Source organism: Pan paniscus, chromosome X (genome assembly GCF_029289425.2).
Source record: "Pan paniscus chromosome X, NHGRI_mPanPan1-v2.0_pri, whole genome shotgun sequence".
Classification (NCBI taxonomy): Eukaryota; Metazoa; Chordata; class Mammalia; order Primates; family Hominidae; genus Pan; species Pan paniscus.
This window is the reverse complement of record NC_073272.2, coordinates 153,796,918-153,818,132: the sequence shown is the minus strand read 5'-3', so window position 1 is coordinate 153,818,132 and position 21,215 is coordinate 153,796,918. Positions and strand designations below refer to the sequence as shown.

At 59.3% G+C, this 21,215-nt stretch overlaps 1 protein-coding gene and 1 long non-coding RNA gene across 18 annotated transcripts in view; one reads left to right on the top strand and one right to left on the bottom strand.

Annotated features, from left to right (window-relative positions):
* Positions 1-13,361, bottom strand: part of PLXNB3 (plexin B3) — a 15,270-nt gene extending 1,909 nt beyond the window's left edge. For 3 of the 17 annotated variants that reach the window (XM_034949582.3, XM_008964159.4, XM_034949583.3), the window contains exons 1-30: positions 13,241-13,361; positions 11,937-12,046; positions 9,604-11,358; positions 9,089-9,268; positions 8,441-8,569; positions 8,255-8,355; positions 7,578-7,710; positions 7,269-7,425; positions 7,071-7,179; positions 6,875-6,989; positions 6,634-6,759; positions 6,436-6,552; positions 6,114-6,207; positions 5,862-6,031; positions 5,502-5,653; positions 5,202-5,307; positions 4,473-4,603; positions 4,067-4,243; positions 3,760-3,955; positions 3,375-3,614; positions 3,129-3,287; positions 2,902-3,053; positions 2,667-2,767; positions 2,370-2,593; positions 2,070-2,248; positions 1,819-1,885; positions 1,265-1,592; positions 1,020-1,123; positions 456-549; positions 54-226 (exon numbers count right to left, since the gene is read on the bottom strand). In XM_034949582.3, the coding sequence (XP_034805473.1) occupies positions 54-226; positions 456-549; positions 1,020-1,123; positions 1,265-1,592; positions 1,819-1,885; positions 2,070-2,248; positions 2,370-2,593; positions 2,667-2,767; positions 2,902-3,053; positions 3,129-3,287; positions 3,375-3,614; positions 3,760-3,955; positions 4,067-4,243; positions 4,473-4,603; positions 5,202-5,307; positions 5,502-5,653; positions 5,862-6,031; positions 6,114-6,207; positions 6,436-6,552; positions 6,634-6,759; positions 6,875-6,989; positions 7,071-7,179; positions 7,269-7,425; positions 7,578-7,710; positions 8,255-8,355; positions 8,441-8,569; positions 9,089-9,268; positions 9,604-11,358; positions 11,937-11,981 (5,814 nt within the window). In that variant the 5' untranslated portion in view covers positions 11,982-12,046; positions 13,241-13,361. The other 14 variants (XM_034949585.3, XM_003804837.5, XM_055106896.2 and 11 more) reach the window with 11 other exon arrangements.
* On the top strand, positions 13,210-21,215 carry LOC117977553 (uncharacterized). Its single transcript, XR_008622910.2, has 3 exons — positions 13,210-13,835; positions 14,077-14,182; positions 14,450-21,215. It is a non-coding gene; the product is annotated as an uncharacterized LOC117977553 (long non-coding RNA).

The window sequence follows — 21,215 nt, the reverse complement described above, 5'->3', positions numbered from 1 at the left end:
CGGGGTCCCTGGCTGAGCCTCCTCTCAGGCCCAGCCACCCAGGCCGCACCAACCTTCATGGACAGCAGACGGGTGAGGTAGATTTCCGGAATGGCCTTGGCCCTTGCTGGCTCGCGCTCCCGCAGGCTGCTGCACCGCACCTTGGCCCCTTCTGGCTCCTCGGTGGCTTTCACCAGGTGCCAGAGGCACACCCCCCCCTCCTCGCCATCCTCCAGCGTGGGTATGTCTGAGGGCACAGGAGCCTGGCTTCAGGGCTATACCCCCTGCCCCTGGCCTGGGATGCCCAGTCCACTCCCCCGACAAGGTGGGGCAGTGTGGGGACTGGAAGAAAGGAAGGAGAGATGGACAGAAGATCTCGGTGGGGTGGGGGATGAAGTTGAGGCAGATGCGTGGCCAGGAGTTCTGCCTGCCCAGCCTGGACTCCAGTGGCCCCAGGTCAGGGCCGAGGGACTCACTCTCTCCCAAGGGGCACCTCTGGGCCAGGCTCTGGGAGATGGTGCTGCCACGGTGCAGCTGAGGGACGAGCCCCACTGTTGCTCCATCTGGGACCTGGCAGAGATGGGGAGTGGAGGCTGTGCTGACCCGTAGCCAGGCGCCTACACCGCCCACATCCTGCCCTGCCTCGCCCTGCCCCGCCCCAGACCCGCCCTGCCTCGCCTCACCCTGCCCCACCCCATCCCTGCCCTTCCCTGCCTTGCCTCACCCCACCCTGCCCTTCCCTGCCTTGCCTCACCCCACCCCGCCCTGCCTCGCCCCGCCCCGCCCTCGCCCCGCCCCTCCCCGCCCTGCCTCGCCCCGCCCCAGCCCTGCCCTGCCCCAGCCCCGCCCTGCCTCGCCCCGCCCCTTCCTCGCCCTGCCGTGCCTCGCCCCTCCCCGCCCCAGCCCCGCCCTGCCCCACCTCGCCCCAGCCCCGCCCCAGCCCTGTCTTGCCCTGCCCCAGCCCTGCCCTGCCCTGCCTCGCCCCGCCCCAGCCCCGCCCTGCCTCGCCCCGTCCCGCCTCGCCCCGTCCCTGCTCACACCTTGTAGTGTTGCAAGGTGTTGAGTCTCTTCCAGTGGTTTTGGGTCACGGAGGTCAAGTCTTCATCCGATAGGGTCAGGTGACCAGCCAGGCCTGAGCGCCACTCTGGAGGGAGTCAGGGAAGCAGATAGTCTACAGCCTGCTCTCCACGCCCCACACTCATAGTAAGACACAGTTGAGGGGCTCCAGGTGCCGGAGGGGTAGGGAAGGGTCCCTGGGGTGGGTGGGCAGGGCTGGCTCTCTCACCAAGGTCTAGGGCATGCACTGAGGGCCTCTGGGAGAAGGGGGTGCCCTTGTAGACTTGGTCCAACACCTTCTCCTTGACCTGGGTGATGGTGTCCGTGTCGAGCACCCGGGCTGGCACGCGCTGCGTCTCGCTGCTGCCTGCGGCCCCGCCAGCCCCGGGCCCCACCAGCACCATCAGCGTCAGGGGCTGGAACTCCACGTCCTCCCGCAGCAAGCGGCTATCATTCAGGGTCCGTTTGGCCTTGCCTGTCACGGCGTCCACGGGGCCTTTGTCCACCTGGTACTGGATGGCCCGGAAGAGCATGTACAGTGGTTCACCAGCCACCTCCTGCACTGCCAAGATGAGCCGGCATCAGCCAAGCGAGGGGGGATTGATGACAGCCCTTCTCGCCTCTGCCTCGTCTCCAGCCCCGGAGAGGGTTCAAAGTCCTTCCCTTTCCAAAGCCCCCCTTGCCAGGCCTTCGTCACGTAGGGCGCAGGCAGTAGCCCCCTCATGGCAAGAGGGGAGGAGTCTGCCACTCAGGGCTGGGAGCAGGCGGGACAGTGCCCCTCACCCTCAGGAAGGCGTACAGGCAGATGGACAGCCAGTTGGTGAGCAGTTTCTCCACCATGGTCTCTGTCCTGCGGGGAGCCGGCCACAGGGTCAGGCCTTTGTGTCCCTGCTGAGCACATCTCACTTTCCTTCCCTCCACCTGCTGGGGCTTCCTGGCCCCACCCGCCCCTGGACAGAGCCCGCCCAGGGTGCGGTGGGGGCAGGTCTGTGGCAAGCCCTCACCCCCGCCGCTGGGTCCAGGTCAAGGCCAACCTGCGTAGCATGAGCTTGGGGTTCCTGTGCACGTAATGGGCCGCCAGGTCACCCAGCAGGGTCCTCATGATGTCCGTCAGGTACTCCAGCTTGCCGTGTAGCGCTAGCGACAGCAGCGAAGCCACATGGCAGCGATCCCTCTGGGAAAAGCTGGGCTGCTCCTCCAGGGTGTGGATGAGCTGAGCAGGGGTCGGAGGCTCATCCTGGGAAGCCCCACTCCTCCCCCACCTTTGTCTCAGGCCAGTAGTTCCCCAGCCCCACCTCCTTGCCCACTGGGCACTCCCGCCACACGGCCCTCACCGTGAGGAGGAAGAGCTTGCTGTTGAGCAGGTTGGAGAGCTGCGTGAGGCCCTGGCGCACAGTGGCACAGTGGCCGTCCTCCCCTGGCCCCTCAGGCTTGGGCTGCAGCGGGCAACCGCCATGGCCAGGGAAGAAGGCGCGCTCGGCATAGGTGCGGTAGTCCAGGAAGGGGATCCCGCTGCCCTCCAGGTCGCTGCTGAGGTCGGTCATCTCCGTCATGAGGTCTGCGGGGCCAGGAGGCGCCGAGGTGTGAGTTCAGGCCTCGTGGGTACCCTGTCCCCCGGCCTCCGCACCCACCTGTGAACTCCTTGCGGCACTGGTCTCCCACGCCGGTCTCCAGGCTCTCCAGCTGCACTAGCACCTTCTGGTAGTCCCGCAGGGCCTGCTTGCTCTTGTGCCTGCAGCCCGGGGCCAGCATCATCAGCCAGGGCCGGGGCCAGCATCAGCCAGGGCCGGGGCCAGGCCAGCCGCCTGCCAGGGCGCCCTTGCCAATGGCGAGGAGGGAAGTGTGCTGGGGGTGGGCGGGTCTCACCTGTACATGAGGGTGAGGAGGAGCACGGCGGCAATCAGCACTGCAGCACCCATGCCCACGCCTGCCTGGGCCTCCACGGGAAAGGCAGACAGCGGGGGTTCAGCCTCGTACTGCACAGGGCCCAGGGCCAGCTGCACATTGCCCATCTGCACCTGGGGGGCGGGCAGGGTTCCTGAGTGCATGCTGGCGGCACCCGGTCCACCTGCCCACCCAGGGCACGGACTCACCACGAACTGTGGCAGGCCGGAGCCATTGGCAGGCTGCGGGGCGTGCGCAGGCGGCTCGCAGTACAGGTGGGTGCGCGTGAGCGTCTTCACCAGGCACTCACCGCGGCCGATGTGCACGCGCACCTCCTCCTTGCTGATGCCCAGGTTGAGGCCCTCGCCCTGGGACACACATGGGAGCCTCAGCCGCTGGCCCCCACAGAGGCGGCCTGAGCACCGTGGCGGGGCAGGGTTGAAGGTGGCCCTCACCTCCACATCCAGGACATGGCCTGGCTTGAGGCGGTAGGGGCGGGCAGGCCCCTCACGGCTGAGGGGTGCCAGGCGGGGGTTGGGCTGGTACAGGAAGCCCTGGCCCCCACTGGCACTGGCGAAGTCCACTTGCACGTTGTCTAGGGTGAAGAAAACCCGCTGCGGGCGGGCCCTGTCTGGTACAGCAGGGCTCCGGCACAGGAGGAGGCTGGACGAGTTGACGGAGCAGACGGTGGAGCACTGTGGGGCATTGAGGGCCGACCACAGGTGGAGTGAGCTGGGCTCCGCTGTGCACTGCTAGGGGCATGGCGGCCTACCCTCCCCCTCCCCACTGGGCATGGGCATGGTCGGGGACAGCCTTGTCGCCTGCTGGTGAGGGGCTCACCTGCAGCAGCCCCCCACCGAGCTGGATACAAGCCTGGGGGTCCGCAGCAGGGGCTCCACAGCTCCTCCTTGGCTGTGGGTCCTGGGGCTGGGCCCTGGAAGCCTGCACCTCTGCGTCAGCCTCCAGCCACACAGACAGTAGGGGCCGCTGCACCACGTCTAGGCCGGTGCCCCTGACACGGATCAGTCGCCCACCCCTGTACCAGGATGGCAGTCGGGTGTGGGCGGGCGGTGGGCAACATAGCCCAGCCCGCATCCCACCTTCCCTCCTGCCTGGTGCACAGGCTGGCCTGCGGGCTGACCCTCACCCCCGGAAGCTGGCACTGGGCTCCGCCGCTACGAGCCGGGGGTTGGCGGTGTAGCGGAAGGGGCTGGCGAGCAGTGTGCGCTGGGCATGGCCAAAGACCACAAGGACCGCTGCTTCTCCTGGGACAGCCTGGGGCCTGGTGCGGCACACAATGGCCTCCGGACACACTGGCTCCAGGCTGCAGGATGGGTAGTGGGGTCTCTCATCTCGGCTCTACCACCCCTCTACCCCAGCCCTGGCCCAACCCCCGTAGGAGAAGCCCTGCTTTGCCTGCCTTGACAAGGGCAGGGACCACTGGGGGTGGCCACAGCAACCACTTCTCTAAATGTACCACCCCCACTGTGTAGAAAGGACACTGAGGCCTATGGGAGTGCCCACCACCCGACGGCAGCCAGGCCGGGACTCACATGGGACAGGGTTGGCCACCCACGAAGGCACTGGTGTTGCCACCTGTCTGGAGGTGCTGACCTCGGATGGTGAGCTGGGTGCCCCCTGCCTGGGGGCCCCAGCGAGGACTCAGGCTCAGCAGGACAGGGTCCTGGCGAACAGCGCAGGCTGGGTAGGCACGGCAGCCCAGCCTGGCCCTTTCACCCCCCTGGGCCATGCCCAAGGCCCTCCGGTTCTGAAGCGCAGGTCATCTCTGGACTTCACCTCCTGGGGCCAAAGTGGACCACGCCCTCCTTCCCGAGGCCACTGCACACTGGCCAGCTTCCTCCCACCCACCCCTGCCGCATGGGGAGTAGAAGTGGGGCTCTTTCATCCTCACTGCCACTCTGTTCCCCTTGGGACAGCCTCCTCCCCACCACAGCTTACAGCCCCCAGACCTAGAGCTCTAAACTCTCAAATCCAGTTGCCTCTTTGGGCAGAACACACCCCTGCCCTCACTGCTCCTGTCCCAGGCTTCCCACCCAGGAAACGGTGCCACCAAGTGCCCAGCGCAACAGATCCTGAGAGCTTCGTGCCTCAGACTGGCCTGGCTGCCCACCTCCACTCACATGCCATGGCTTCCCTCCTAGACATGCAGCGGTGCTTCCTGCTCCCCGCAGACCCAGCTTGACATCCTTACTAGGCGCCTGTCCTTCCTGGCCCTCCCTCCTACCCTCCCCTGCGTAGGGTGCACCTGGGAGGCCACTGACCTGGTAGGTGAAGTGCTGGCTTGAGATGCCTGGTGGTTGGCTCTTAATGGCCACCCGGACGGGCCCAGTGGTGCCATTGGGGGCAGGAGATGTCACACACACAATCCTGGAAAGCCGAGGCCTGGGAGCTGCTCAGGGCTCAGGGACGCAGGGGACAGCCCACCAGCTGCTACCGAGCGCACTTTCTCCACCCCTCCCCTGACCCGAGTGCCCCAGGTTTCTTGGCCACAGGCCTTCCTTATCTCTGGGTGGCCATCTCTGAGGGCCTCCCCACCCATCTTCACCCTCCAAGTGCCTCACCGGGCCGACGTGCGGTAGAGAGAGGGCTCAGGGTTGCAGGGCCGGCTGGCCACGCTCACGGCGTACTGCACATCGGCGAAGGCCCGGCCCAGGTTGGAGCCCAGGATGGTGAGGGCCAAGCCTCCCTCAGGGGGACCGGTCAGGGGCTCGACCTGCAGCAGGCAAATGATGGCAGATGGGGTCCCCCGCACCCACACTCCACTCTGCAGTGCCGGGTGCCCGGCCAGCCAACCAGCCCAGCCAGGCCGAGCTGCTGGGGTTTGGGGGCCTGGGGCAGGGCTGGTCTGATCACAGAGGATAGGACAGTGCGGGGCAGGAGAAGTGGGCCACTGGGCTGTGGGGGCCCGGCAGGAGACTCACTGCATCAATGCTGGGCGCAGGACACAGCAGCTCCACAGCCCCCGGCGGGCACAAGGGCCCATAGCGACAGGCAGGCTGGCCGTCAGCACACCACAGGCAGCCCAGGCTCCTGTTGGCCGCTTGGCAGTGGCTGCAGTCCGGGTGGCCCATGGCGCAGTCGTACAGGATCACTAGGGAAGGTCAGGCAGTGTGCTGAGCGCCTCCTGTCTGCCACCCACCCTGCCCCGCCTGCCTGGCTGCCCTCAGGCTCACCATAAAGAGCATGGGTGTTGTCCAGCCTCTGGGCCTCGCCCTGGGTGACGTAGATGGGCACTGGGAGCTCCCGCTGGGACATGGAGGGATAAAACTGTGGGCAGAGTGTGGGGTCAGGCTGGGTGCCCACTCAGGGCACCTCTGACTCTTGTCTCCTCTGGGCCACCCCCCAGAATCAATGTGATTGTTCCCTGCCTCTCCCCCAAGACTGGGGCCCACAGACAGAGGTTATGGGCCCCAAGCAGGCTCTTCACAAAGATGGCAGACCCCTGAGGGTCTACGGAAGCTTGGGGGCAAGAGGGTTTGGAGGGCAGCCACTCACCTGGTGGGCCTGGCAGTGGATGAGGCCTGAATCCCCTGCTGTCTCCTCCAGGGTGGCCGGCAGTCCCCGAAGTTCTCCAGGCAGCTCCAGCCAGCAGTGGAAGGAGGCAGGCAGGCCCTGGGGAAGGACGCTGTCAGGAGTGTGGACACGCTGTTGGCAGACCTCACTGCCCTGCCCCCTTCCCTCCTGATGGCTCACTCGGAAATGTTGAAGGTTCCGCACGCGTAGGGCCAAATGGCTCTCCCAGCCCACAGGCACCAGGTGGGGACCTGCCAGGCCTTCGACCTGTGGGCAAGCCCCTGGGCCACGGACCTGGATGTCCACCTGGGAAAACAAAAGCCCTCAGCCCTTCAGAACTCAAAGGGCCTACTGCTGGGCGGGTCTGGGAAGGGTGGAGAAGGGACAGCCCTGTCTCTGCCCGAAGTTCGGGCCCACCCACCTCCTGGGCGCTGTAGATGGTCCTCTCGCCCTCTGGGCAGTGCTCTCCGTACACGCAGTGGCTACTCTGTGGGCACCAGTGACACCGCCAGATGCTGCCCACGCAAGCGCGACACCTAGAGGGGCAGGGTGGCTGCTCAACTGAGTGCCCTCTGGGGTCGCCACCCCTACCCCAGGAGGCAGGCCCAGGGACTCACGGGGCAGCCGCCTCCAAGGCCTGGACGGCACTGCAGTCATAAAAGGAGAAGTTGGTGGCAGCCACAGTCACGTCCTCGAACATCAGGGCCAGGGGCACAGTGACGTGGTCTGGGAGGGGACAGTGGGGGCAGGACAGGTCAGGTGGCTCATTACCCCTCCAGCTTCCATCCCAGCCCCCTACCCCATGTGCCACTCACCTGTGCCTGGAGGGTTAAGTGGCACCTGGTCTTGGGGAGGGGTGACACAGGCCACGTGGGGCCCTTCCACATGAGCCAAGCTGTCATAGTCCCCGAACGCACAATGGAAGTATTCATCTGCATCCAGGATGGGCAGCCGGGGGACAGACAAAGTGACCTGGGATGCAGCGGGGAGAAACCGGGAGATGTAGCCAGAGAGAGGGGGCAGCAGAGGCCATGGGAGGAGAAGGAGGACGGGAGGCAGGCGGGGTTCATGCTCCAGGCAGTGGTCATGCTGCCCAGAGGGCCCAGTGGTGGTGGGCGGCTTACCTGGCCCTGCTCCTGGCGGGGGTGGTGGCCCGGCAGCAGGCTCTGGATGTGCAGGCAGTGGCTGTCCTCCTCATAACTCCACAGCCACTGGTTCAGCTGGCCCGCCCGCCCGCACTGGCCCTTCCGGGTACACCTGCCAGGCAGGGGTCCATCAGGTCACCGTGGGGGTCCTACACTCCAAGGATGACCGGCAACAGGGGGCTGGGGAGGCCGGCCCAGCTGGAGTGCAGTGGGGTGCAATGAGCAGGAGGCGTGAAGGGGACTGTGTCCAGAGAGAAAGGGGCCAAGCAGGCAGGGCCTCATGGCCAAGGCGTGGGCTCCAGCCCTAAGAGGCAGGTGCGGCTGGGCTGAGGGACGCACAGTGACTCAGGGCTGCCTTAAAGGATTCCAGGGGCTGCCGTGTGGAGCACCGGCTGGAGGACAGCTGTGTGGGGTTCTGGACCCTGGCTGGGGCTGCTGGGATGAGGAGTCCACAGGCCGGGTGGTGTCGGAAAAGGGGGGTGCCAACCAGATTGACGGCTCAGTGAGATGGGGCAGGATGGGTGACCTCCGTGGTGGCCCTGAGTCTCTCCAACAGGCAGGGTTGGCCTCCCGGCACGCCTAGGGCTACTTCCAGGGGCAGCCTCCTGGCACACACCACCCGTTGGCCCTAGCCTAGGCACAGACCCCGTGCTCACCTGCCCTGGAGGACACACCAGCCACACAGCGGGTCCTGGGCCTGGAGGCAGCTGGCACAGTCAGGGAACTGGGGGCAGGCTGCCACAGGTATCCGGTCCACCTGGAGGGGCAGCAGAGCAGAGAGGCAATGGGCACGAGACTTGGGCCGCGTGTGCTGGCCCCTTCAGCCCCAGGATGGCCCTCACCTGGTGGGCAGTCAGGACATAGAGGTGACTGCCACTGCTGTCCAGCAGCAGGTCTGGGCTGATGGCTGAGCCTGGAGGCCCCACTTGCTGAGAGTGGTAAACCTGGCCCTGGGAGCCGTGGAGAAAGACCTGAGTGGGGAGACAAGGACGAGGCTGGGCCAGATGGCCAAAGGTTGTCTGTTCCAGGGACACGCCCTCCTCCTAGTGGGGGCTCCTTTTTAGAGCCAGTTCCCCTTCCTGCCGGGCCATCGAGGGAGGACACATCACTTCCCCCACTCAGCACCCTCAGGCCTAGGACACTCTCCAGGGAACCATGACACCGGGGCAGCAGCGGCACCCTGGGTGAGGCCCCGTGTACCAGGGACAGTTCTGCCAGGTGGGAGGGCAGCTATGGGGAGACAGGAAGGTCACCAGGAGGCACCACACCCTGCCCACCTCACCCAGCCACCCCAGCCACCTTCACCGTGAGCCACCACCAGCTGGTGAAGGCCGGGCTGCAGGGGGCAGTGCTCAGCCAGCAGTCACTGTGTGGCAAAGTCCCCTGACCCAACCGTGGGATGCGGGCTAAGAGGTGGAGGTTGCTGGGGGCTTTCCTGAGCCTCCGTGGCCAGGGGCACACCCAGCCGGACAGCAAGGCCGGGCCCTCACCTTGTGCAGCTGGCCCTGGGTGTCCCCCAGGAAGGCTATCATGTGCCCATCTGCCTGGAGAGCTGCCACGGCGCTGACCGGCTGCCCGAGCTTCAGCAGAGGCTGGACCTCCAGGGGCTGGCGGCCAGCAATGGGGCTGGGGGTGTGCTCGTCGCCACAGGGGTACGACTCGGGGGAGTCCTACGTGGCAGGAAGTGGAGAATCAGCCCCCGGAAGAGAGCAGAGAGGCAGTCGGGGGATACCCAGGCTGCCAGCGGGAGGAGAGCCAGGCACCCTGGGATGACCCCAAGGCCCAGCAATCAGGGCCGAAGGGCCAGGGCACCTGGCAAGCTCATAGCATCCAGAGGGAGAAAGGCGGAAAGAAATGGGTGGAGAGCAGGCAGGAGACCTGGAGACCCAGCTGACCCCTGGCTGAGAGGTTGGCTGGCACTTCCCATGGGTGGGCACCCCTGTCCAGTGCTGAAAGATGCCAGCCATCCACAGAGAGAGGGGGGATGGAAGGGCATGCCACTCACAAGGGGCAGGGTGACGCAGCGCGACGTGACGCCGTACTCCACGGTGGCTTCCTCTGCGCCGCTGGGGCCCCGGCCGCCCGCCGTGTAGCAGAGTCTCCGGGCCTGCTCCATGCTGGCACCCAGCTCCACCATGGGGAAGGCACAGAGCGCCGCCTGGGTGCCCCTTGGGCCCGCGGCAAACACCCCTAGCAAGGTGCCCGGGGCAAGGAAGGCGGCCTGGATGAGGCCCTGGCCCTGGCAGGCGAGGGGGACCTCCACGTAGGAGTACAGGTTGGTGTCCCCCAGGCAGACGCGGGCCACGTAGGAGCGGTACTCAGCCTGGGCCCGGGCCCCGCGGCGGCGGAACACAAAGTAGGCGGAGCGGGCGTCGGCAAAGGCCCCGACGTAGCTGTTGTTGTAGTCGGAGAAGTCGCCCACCACCAGGCGGCCCAGGCCCTCGCTGGAGAAGGGCTGAGACCCGGCCAGCTGGCGGATGGCCAGGGGTGGCACCCCTGCCGACAGCTTGCCCGCCAGCCCTCTGGCCACAAGCAGGAGGTCCCGGCCGGGCAAGGGCACCACCAGCCCCACCGTTGCCACTCCCGGGGTATTGGCAGCCACAAACTGCCCGTCACCAGGGTCCTCAGCCTGGTACAGCACCTCGGCCACATCCCCAAGGCGCCGTGTCTCACACACGCCCTGCCGCACCTGCCCACAGGCCACCAGCTCCTGGGCGCGGCTGCTCACCAGCAGCAGCTGGTTGGCATTGTCAGTGAGCTGGGCCTGTGGGCACTCGGCTGGGTCACGGAAGGGCACGCAGTCAGGGCTGTCGATTACAGGGCCAGTGACAGCCACGGCCTCGAGCTGCAGCTCGGGGCTGAGCTGGAAGAGGCGGTTCACTGCGCCGACATAGAGTGTGCCTCGGCCAGGTGCCAGTGCCAAGTGGTTGAGAGTGGTATTAGGTGCGGAGAAGCGATGGGCCCCTGTCAAGGGCAGTGGCGGTGGGGACAGCAGCAGCAGGAGGAGGCAGAGGCCGAAGGGAGGCCAGCGAGCCATCACGGGGGCCTGTGAGAGGGCACAGGTCAGGGCAGTGGGAGCGCAAGGCAGATAGAGGACCAGAGGAAGGTGGAAGGTGGGGTGGACAGAGGCCAGGGTGCTCAGGGCCAGGGAGGGAGGGAGGCAGAGAGATGGAGAATGAGAGAGAGTGAGCGGAGACAAGGAGACAGAGGGGGCACAGAGAGAGGGGGACATAAGGAGGGACAAAGACAGTGTCCAAGAGCTGGAGCAAGAGGCCGGGAGGGGAGCATGCGCGCACGCACAAGCACACAAGGACAGAATTCTTTCATCTCCTACTTTATATGCATGTAGATTGTTGAAGGGGGGCAGGTCCTGGAAAGCCACAAGAGCGCTAACAGAGGGACTGTGAGTCACAGAGGGGGCAGGGATGGAGAGAGGGCAGGGGAGGGAGGGAGGCCGCGGGAGCTGGAAGGCTGGCGGAAGCTGTGTCACAGCGCGCCCCTGCGCCCGCCACCCAGACAAGAGAGATCTAAGTGGGGTGAGAGGAGTGAGGCCACCGTGTGCCCCAAGGGACCAGACAGGGAGAGAAAACCTGCCTTGGGCAGCCAGGGCCGGCTGCAAGGAGGAACCCTCCGCAGCTGGGGGAAAGAGCCAGGCAGCCGCGGGCTGAGCAAGGAGCAAGTCAGCGAAGAGGCAGGGGTGAGCTCCATGCTGGCGCCCAGCTCCAGGGCGAGGAAGCACTGGGGCAAGGCAGCGGGGGTGCTGGGAGAAGCCAGGGGTGTCAAGAGACAACACAGGCTTCAGGGGTGCGGGGAGGCCTGCTCCTGCCCCATGGGCCCCAGCAGTTTGGGTCTCTCAGGGGCTGGCACAGGGGGCCTCAGTGTGGGAGTGTCCCAGGAGAAGAGCAGACCAGGAGAGCTGGCTGGGGGAGGGGTCAGGGAAGGGGCAGGGAGGGGTGCCAGACTGGAGATGGTTCCTGGGTGTGTCTGGTGGGACCCCGGGGTGAGCCCCCGAGGGTGAGAGGTGGGAGCAGCCCCTGCTCTGGCCCCTCCTGCCCTTCACAGAGAGATGCTGCCCTGGGTGTGTGGTCACATGCCAACCAAGAGTGGGGCCGCTGGGACTCAGGGCAGAGCAGCGCCTGGAGGAAGGCCCAGGAGCTGCTTATCTCAGGAACACAGGCAGGAAGAGCACGGACACTTCCTGCGGACCCCGGGCTATCTGGGGCAGTGTCTGCCATGAGGGAGGCTGCAGCCTGTATGTCCTGGGCCTGGCCACAGCCATCCTGCCCTACCCTGCCCCTCCCAGGAACATTTTTGGGGACACCGGGCCTGGGCACTTACCATGAAGTGGTGCAGCAGAGGGATCTCCTGGGCGGCGTGGCACATACGCTCAGTTCAGCTGCCCCAGGGCAGTGGCGATGGGCATGAGATGGCTGCGGGGGGGCATTGTCCTGAGTGGGAGGGAGACAGTCGAGGCTCAGCCCCATTCGAGCTGGCCTGGGGAAGGAGGGGCGGCGGTGGGGGTGGCGCCCAGGGCCTGGCGACCGGGCTCCCTCACAGCTGGCAGCTTTGTCAATAGTGGCCAGGCCAAGGCAGCCCTGCCTCCACCACAACAATGTTCCCTCTGTCCAGAGGCCAGGCCAGGGCCCCACTCGCTAGTGCTGTCACCCCCACTGGGCTGTTCTGGACAGGGGGCTCCTTGCCACTTCCCACCCTCAGGGAGCCACCCCCGGGATCCGGGGACAAAGGGCCGGGGTTTCCTCCAGCCAGCCCTCCCCCTCTGGCCCTGCAACCCCTGTGTCACTAAGCATGCCCCTCCCTGGCTCCCCGGGTCCCTGTGAAGGGCACGGGGTGGGCCTTGGAGCCCCTGCAAATGCCGGCTGGTAGCCTTGGGGCCTGGGTGAAGTGCCAGTCCTGGCCCTCAATGCCTGCCTTTGTCCAAAAGATCTTCCTCCACACCCCCAGCCCAGCCCTGCCCCTGGGGACTGGTGAAGTGGTGCCAGGTACAGCATGGTGGCAGTGAGCAGGACCACGGGAGGAGGCTGCTTGAGATGGGCTGAGGCAGAGGGTCCACAGGCCGGGGCTGTCCACCCCACCCTCTGAAGCACCGTCCTGCTGGCCTAGATGCCATCCATGCAGGGGATGGGGAAGGGAGGGGCACCTAGCAGCTAGACCCCCTGTCACCCTCACAGGCCACCCTGGCCAGTGGCACAGGAGCAGGTGCACTGGGGATGGGGTCTCTGCCTCCCCCACAGCACGGCAGCAGTAGGCTCCAGGGCAAGGTGGCAGTGGGCTGCTGCCACCTGGCTGGGCCAGTTGGGTGGCTGTGGGGGTGGGGAGCCAGGCGGGCAGCCTCTCTACCCTGTACCCTGCCCGAGGCTGGCGTTGGCTTTCCCATTTCGGGGAAGAAACATGGTTCCCCACCTCCTAACCCCAGGGCTACCACTTGGGGGACACCGTGCTCCCAGACACCTAGTGCCGTCGTCAGGCTGGGCCGACACCCGAGGGCTCTTGCCTGACCCCAGCCAGTTGGCCCTGAGACCCTAGCTTCTCCCTGGCCCAAGCACACCCTGATGCCTTGCCCTGAGGCCTGGTAGCCCCTGCACCCCAAGCCCAAGCCCAAGCCTGCCCCAGCTCTTGCCTACCTGGTGGGCCACCAGCGAGGGCCAAGTAGCAGCTGGCGGTGCCAGGAGCACGTCTCACAGAGCCCCAGCCTCCCTCCCCACAATGCAATCGTGCCCAGTCCGACTCATCCCAACAAGCCTGGCCAGGCAGCCCAGCCTCTCTCCGCCCGCCCCTTTGCCCAATGGCACAGGGCAGGATGTTGCTGCCCTCTGCTGGCCGCAGCGGGCATGATGGAGTACTGACCGTGGGCACCTGGCAGGTGAGAGACGGCAGCGCCCTCCTATTGGGTGGGCATTCCATAACCTGGCACGAAGCACCTACTGGATGCCAGGCTTGGGCTTGGCACTGGCACCATTCGGAAACAAACACAGGTTGGGAAACTGAGGCACAGGAGGTTAGGAAACTTGAATAAAGTCACACAGCTAGTATGTGGCAAGGCTGAGTCAATCACAGGGCCCCTTCACTTAACCGTCAGGCTACATGACCTTGAACCATGAACCTTGGCAGGCGTTGGGCAGGAGATGGAGCTGAGGCCTACCCCAGGCCAGGCCTGCACGTGACATGCCCACGTGGCGTTGAGGAAAAACCAGTGTTTCCCACCGACTGGAACACAAGGTTGGTCAAGGGCCGTCTCCCAGGGTGTGGCGGAGGTCAGCAAATCAGGTGGGGTCTTTGTGGCCAGGCTTGAGAACTTGAACTTGTCTCGCCATGGGCAACTGCAAGCTGGTGGCACTGGGGCAGAGAATGTGGGGAGGCCTGGTCCAGTGGTGGTCATGGGCATGGAGAGAGGCGGGCGCGTTCTAGAGGCGCTCTGGGGAGGCAGCATTCTGAAGACTGTGCGTTGGACCCAGGGCAGGAGGTGAAGGCAGGAGAATCCAGGCGACCCTGGGGCTTTTCTGCTGGGGCACTGTTCCCCCTGTGGCAGGGCCATCCACAGAGGGGCTGGCGAAAGTGGGAGGACGGTAAGACTGAGGGGCCCATGAGGGAGGAGGAAATGGTGATGGGGCTGGGGAGGCCTGGGGGTGAGAAGCTTGGCTCAGGTGGCTGGAGCCCTGGGGGCGGCCAGGGTATAGGGCCAGGTGTTGGCCCTGGAGCTCAAAGGCCCAGCAGACTCGGGGTATGGGTGCTTCCCTGAGCAGCTGTGTCATTCTTTCCAACCTGCATGGAGAGAAATGGGGCACAGAGGTGGGTAACTTGCCCAGGGCCATGACCTGACGTCGTTTCTTCAGAGTGCATTCCACAGAGATGGGATTTGAACCTGGGCATTCTGGCACGGGCCACGCTCTGGACCACTGGGCCCCAGATCCACAGCTTCTCACCTGCAGCCGCTGAGGATGTGGAGGCAAACCAGGCAGGCCCATGGGAAGGACCACCAAAAAGCGAGTGAGCAGCCGGTGAGGGGTCTCTCCCCAACAGGAAGGCCAGGCAGCCTTGAAGGAGCCAGGGAGGGATCTAGAAGCTCCAGGAGGGGAGGCTTGGGGGAGCCAGCTGGCCTCTCTCCCTCTCCCTGTCCTTCCCCCCATGCCTACCCCAACACACACACACATGTCCTTGCTGGCCCCGGATGAGACAGACGCCTGCAATCTGGCATGGGGAATGGGTTTCTCCTTCCTTTCCACAGAAGAAAATAAATCAGGCTGGGCGTCGTGGCTCCCGCCTGTAATCCCAGCACTTTGGGAGCCTAAGGCAGGAGGATCACTTGGGCCCAGGAGTTCTAGACCAGCATGGGCAACATAGTGAGACCCCCATCTCTATAAAAAAAATTTAAAAATTATCCAGGCATGGTGGTGCGAGCCTGTAGTCCCAGCTACTTGGGAGGCTGAAGTGGGAGGATCGCCTGAGCCTGGGAGTTGGTGCCTGCAGTGAGCTGTGATGGTGCCATTGCACTCCAGCCTGGGTGACAGTGCAAGACTCTGTCTTTAAAAAAAAAAAGAAAAGAAAGAAAGAAAAAAGAAAATAAATCCATCCACAGGCAGCACCATTTTTATAAATATGTGTGTATATGGCCTGCAAATGCACCTTCTACGCTTTCTGAGCAGATAAGAGGCGTGGCTATGGCAGCCCCTGGTCTGAAGCTGGTGTAACCAGAAAGGATCTAGGCTGGTTTGGGGAACCGGAACATCTTATGTCAGGGGAGTCGTGCTGGATGTATCCTGCAATGGCCGGGTCCCCTCACCAAGGGATGGGAAGGCAGCGTCAACTGATCTGGTGTCGTCTCCTTGCTGTGTGCCAGGCTTCTCAATGCTGGAAGGGGACTCGTTGGGTCAGTGGGACGTGGGCTTCACGTTTGCTGGGCTGAAGACGTAGCTCTCCATGCTGGCATCCCAGCGGACACCCCCACTGCCACTGCTGCACCACGTCTTCACGTACACCAGAGAGCAGACTTGAGAGTTTCTGTGCATACAGTGGGTGTGAAATGGTGCCCTGCTGGGTTTTGAATCGGCATTCCTTGACCACCGGCCATATTGCAGCACTTTTCATTTCTTCTGTCAAATGCCCGTGCATGTCTTGGCTTACACTTTGCAGGTGTTCTGTATTTTCCATACCAATCCCTGGGGTGTATGTCTTCGGCCTACCTGTTACTTGTCTTCTCGGTTTGCTGATGTATCATGTGATAAACAGAAAGTCTTAATTTTAATATCATAGCATTTATCAATCTGATTTTTTTTTTGAGACGGGGTCTCGCTCTGTCGTGCAGGCTGGGGTGCATTGGCGCAATCATGGCTCACTGAAGCCTCCTGGGCTCAAGCGATCCTCCCACCTTAGCCTCCCAAACACCTGGGACTACAGGCAGGCGCCACAGTGCCTGGCTAATTTTGTAATTTTTTTGTAGAGACAGGGTCTCGCTATGTTGCCCAGGCTGGTCTCAAACTCCTGGACTCAAGCGGCCCTCCCGCCTTGGCCTCCCAAAGTGCTGGCCCGTGAGCCTGTGAGCCACTGCGCCTGGCTACCTTCTTTTGAATTCCCATTCAGACTGTGTGTTGCTGGTATATAGAAAAACAATGGATTTCTATGTACAGATTTTGTATCAAGTAACCTTGTAAACTCTCATATTAAGTCTAATAATTATGTTTGAGTTCTCTTTGTGGATTCTTTTTGATTTTCTGCGTACACAATCCTATCATCTGCAAGTAATGACCATTTTGTTTCTTCTATTCCAGTCTTTTTAGCTTTGATTTCTTTTTTTGAGGCAGAGTCTGGCTCTGTCACCCAGGCTGGAATATAGTGGCACAATCTTGGCTCACTGCAACCTCCGCCTCCCTGGTTCAAGCAGTTCTCCTGCCTCAGCCTCCCAAGAAGCTGGGACTACAGGCACCCACCACCATGCCTGACTAATTTTTGTATCTTTACCAGACACAGGGTTTCACCATGTTGGCCAGGCTGATCTGGAACTCCTGATCCACCTGCCTTGGCCTCCCAAAGTGCTAGGATTACAGGCGTGAGCCACTGTGCCCGGCTGATTTCGTTTCCTTGCTTTACTTCCCTGGACTTGCTTTCTCTTGCTTTTACTTCCTTTGAATGAAAGCATAGGAGGCGCCGGGCATGGTGGCTCACGCCTGTAATCCCAGCACTTTGGGAGGCTGAGGTGGGTGGATCACCTGAGGTCAGGAGTTTGAGACCAGCCTGACCAACATGGAGAAACTCTGTCTCTACTAAAAATACAAAAAAATTAGCCGGGCATGGTGGCCCATGCTTGTAATCCCAGCTACTTGGGAGGCTGAGGCAGGAGACTCGCTTGAACCCAGGAGGCCGAGGTTGCGGTGAGCCAAGATCGAGCCATTGCGCTCCAGCCTGGGCAACAAAAGCGAAACTCTGTCTCCAAAAAAAAAAAAAAAAAAAAAAAAAAAAAAAGCATAGGAGGCATTCTCAGTGTTCCATTATTAAGTATGATGTTTGCAGGGAGCATTCGGTAGATATGTTTATCAGATTTAGAAAGCTCCCTCCCATTCCTAGTGTGCTATATGTTGAATTTTTATAAAATGCTTTTTCTGAATGCATTAATATGATCACAGGGTTTTCCTCCTCTAATCTGTTAATGTGGCAAATTACATTAATTCATTTTTAAATGTTAAACCACTCTTGTATTTTCTGGACTAAACTCAACTTTGCGTGATGTATTTTTTTCATATACAATTCTGGATTGGGTGGTTTTTTTTTTTTTTTTTTTTTAGCCTCGTATTATTATCCTCGTCTGGTTTTGGTATCAAGACATCGTAAAGTGAGTTGAGGCAGTATTTCCTTTTTCAGCTGTTCACTGGAACAGTTAGTCTAAGATGGAGATGATCAGTTACTTCCATGTTTGCTGGAGATCATCTGTAAAACCATCTAGGCCTTCCTTGTTTTTTATTTTCTGTTTTTTGTTTTGTTTCTTTTCTTTTCTCTTCTTTGTTTTTTTTTGTTTGTTTGTTTTCTTTTGTTTTGTTTTGTTGTTGTTTTGAGACAGAGTCTCACTCTGTTGCCCAGGCTGGAGTGCAGTGGTGCAGTCTTGGCTTACTGCAACCTCTGCCTCCTGGGTGCAAGCGATTCTCCTGCCTCAGCCTCCCGAGTAGCTGGGACTGCAGGCATGCACCACCACGTCCAGCTAATTTTTGTATTTTTAGTAGAGACGGTGTTTCGCCATGTTGGCCAGTCTGGTCTTGAACTCCTGACCTCAGGTGATCTGCCTGCCTCGGCCTCACAAAGTGCTGGGATTACAGGCATGAGCCACCGCATCTGGCCTGGCCTTCCTTGTTTTTGTAGCTTCCTGCCTGTCCCCCTATAGATTTTAAACAATGAATCCAACTTCTGTAATAATTATGGGACCATTTAGGTTTTCTGTTTCTTCTTGAGTAATTTTTTTATTGTGGGAAAAAATACATAACACAAAATTTGCCATCTTTTTTTTTTTTTTTGAGACAGGTCTTGCTCTGTTGCCCAAGCTGGGGTGCAGTGGCATAATCATTGTAACCTCAAACTCCTGGTCTCAAGCAATTCTCCTGCCTCAGCCTCCCGGGTAGCTGGGACTATAGGCATTCACCACCATGCCCAGCTAATTTTTAATTTAATTTTTTTTTTTGAGACAGATCTCACTTTGTCACCCAGGCTGGAGTACAGTGGCGTGATCTCAGCTCACTGCAACCTCTGCCTCCCGGGTTCAAGCAATTTTTGTGCCTCACCCTCAAATTTTTAATGTTTTTGGTAGAGATGGGATCTTGTTACTTTGCCCAGGCTGGTCTCCCATTCCCAGACTCAATCAATCCTCCTACCTTGGCTTCCCAAAGCACTGGGATTACAGGTGTGAGCCACCATGCCCAGCCTCCAACTTTATTCTTTTGCATGTGGATATCAAGTTTCCCCTATACCATTTGTTGAAAAGACTGCCCTTTTCCCAATTTGTAGCCTTGATACCCTTGTCAAAAATCATCTGACCATATACTTGAGAGTTTCTTTCTGGGCTCTGGATTATATTCTGTCTCTGTCTTTATGCCAGGACCACACTGTAATATGTTTTATTTTGTAAATCAGGAAGTGTGAGTCCTCGAACTTTGTTCTCCTTTTTCAGAATTGTTTTGGTTATTTGGAGCCCCTTGAGATTTTATCTGAATTTAGGATGAATCATTCTATTTTGAGTCAATTTTTGATAAACAATATTTTTCTAGGAACATGCTTTTTTTTTTTTTTTTTTTTTTTTTTTTTTTTTTTTAGACAGAATCTAGCTCTGTCGCCCGGGCTGGAGTGCAGTGGCATGATCTTGGCTCACTGCAACCTTTGCCTCCTGGGTTCAAGCAATTCTCCTGCCTCAGCCTCTCGAGTAGCTGGGATTACAGGTGCCCGCTACCACGCCCAGCTGATTTTTGTATTTTTAGCAGAGACGGAGTTTCACTGTGTTGGCCAGGCTGGTCTTGAACTCCTGACCTCAGGTGATCCACCTGCGTCGGTCTCCCAAAGTGCTGGGATTACAAGCGTGAGCCACCGCGCCTGGCTGGAACATGCCCATTTTGTTTAAGTTTTCAAGTTTATTAGCATAAAGTGTTTTGGTTTTATTTTATCTTTGATTTATTATTAATAAATGTCTTGGGTCAAAACCAGATGACGTTGCTTAATGTTCATTTATTGTTAACCTACAAAAATTGCAGTTTCATCTTGTTCAATCTAATACACACGGAAGAGCATATGCTGCTTAGATGAATCATCCCCACTGACAGCCATCATGGACCCTTCTTTTTCCCTTCGCAGTTAGTCCTAGCCTTTCCTTGGTTTTCTTTATACTTGTCCCAAATATGAATTAGCCTTAAACAATAAATTATTTACTTTTGCAACAAATTTTTTGGTTTTATTTTTTTAAATGTGTTAACTAGAATCACCATGCTGTACATCAGATCTCTGGAACGTCTCCATCCTGCATAACTGAAACTTGGTACCCTTTGACCAGCATTTTCCCATTTCCCCTACCCCAGTCCTGGCGGCCACTGTTCTGCTCTGTTTCCATGAAGCTGACATTTTTACTTTCCACGTGAGCAGCGTCATGCAGTATTTGCCTTTCTGTGCCCAGCTTACTTCACTTAATGTAATGTCCTCCAGGTTCCTCCATGTTGCAAATGGCAGGATTGCCTTCTTTTTAAAGGCTGAGTAGTGATCCATTGTGTGTCTGTACCACATTTTCTTTATCCATTCATCTGTTGGTGGGCATTTCGTTTGATTCCATATCTTGGCGATTGTGAGTAGTGCTGCAATGGACATGCGAGTGTGGATATTGCTTCGACCTACCGATTTCATTTCCTTTAGATACATACCCAGAAATGGGATTGCTGGATTGTATGGTCATTCTCATGTTAAATATTTTGAGGAACCACCATGCATACCATTTTCCATACTGTTCCAAAATGTTCCCTTTTCTCCACACCCTCGCCAAAGTTTGTTTTCTTTTGTCTTTTTGAAAACGATCATTCTAATTTGAGTGAGGTGGTGTCTCATTGTGGTTTTGAGTTGCATTTCCCTGATGATTGGTGATGTCGAGCATTTTTTTCTTTTTTTAAGATGGAGTTTTGTTCTTTCGCCCAGGCTGGAGTGAAGTGGCGCGATCTTGGCTTACTGCAACCTCTGCCCCCCGGATTCAAGCGATTCTCCCGCCTCAGCCTCTGGAGTAGCTGGGATTACAGGCGTATGCCACCACACCTGGCTAAGTTTTGTATTTTTAGTAGAGACACGGTTTCACCATGTTGGCCAGGCAGGTCCTGAACTCTTGACCTCAGGTGATCCACTCACCTCGGCTTCCCAAAGTGCTAGGATTACAGGCGTGAGCACTGCACCCGGCTGATGTTGAGCATTTTTTTTTAATAGACCTATTGGCCGTTTGTATGTCTTCTTTTGAGAAATGCCTGTTCAGGTCCTTGCCCATTTAAATTGGGTTATTTATTTTTTCAATTTTCAATTTTTAATTTTTAGGAGTACATAGTAGGTGTAACTGGGTTATTTTAACTGGGTTAGAAAATACATTTGCTTGCTATTGAGTTGTTTGAGTTCCTTGTGTGTTCTGTGTATTAACCTTGTATCAGATGGATGGTTTACAACTATGTTCTTCCATTCCATAGGTTGTCTCCTTCACTCTGTTGATTGCTTCCTCTGCTGTGCAGAAACTTTTTAGTTTGATGCAAACTCATTTGTCTGTTTTTGTTTTGTTGCCTGTGCTTTTGGTGTCATATTGAAAAACTTATTGCCCAGACCAGTGCCAAGCAGCTTTTCACGTAAGTTTCTTCTAGTAGTTTTCTAATTTCAGGTCTTACATTTGAATCTTCAGTCCGTTTTGAGTTGATCTTTGTGCATTGTGTGAGATAAGGGTCTAATTTCATTCTTCTGCAAGTGAATATCCAATTTTCCCAACACCATTTATTGACAAGACTGTCTTTTGTCTATCATGTATTATTGGCACCTTTGTCGAAGATCAATCAACTGTAAATGCATAGATTTATTTCTGGGTTCACTATTCTGTTACGTTGGTGTATGTGTCTGTTTTTA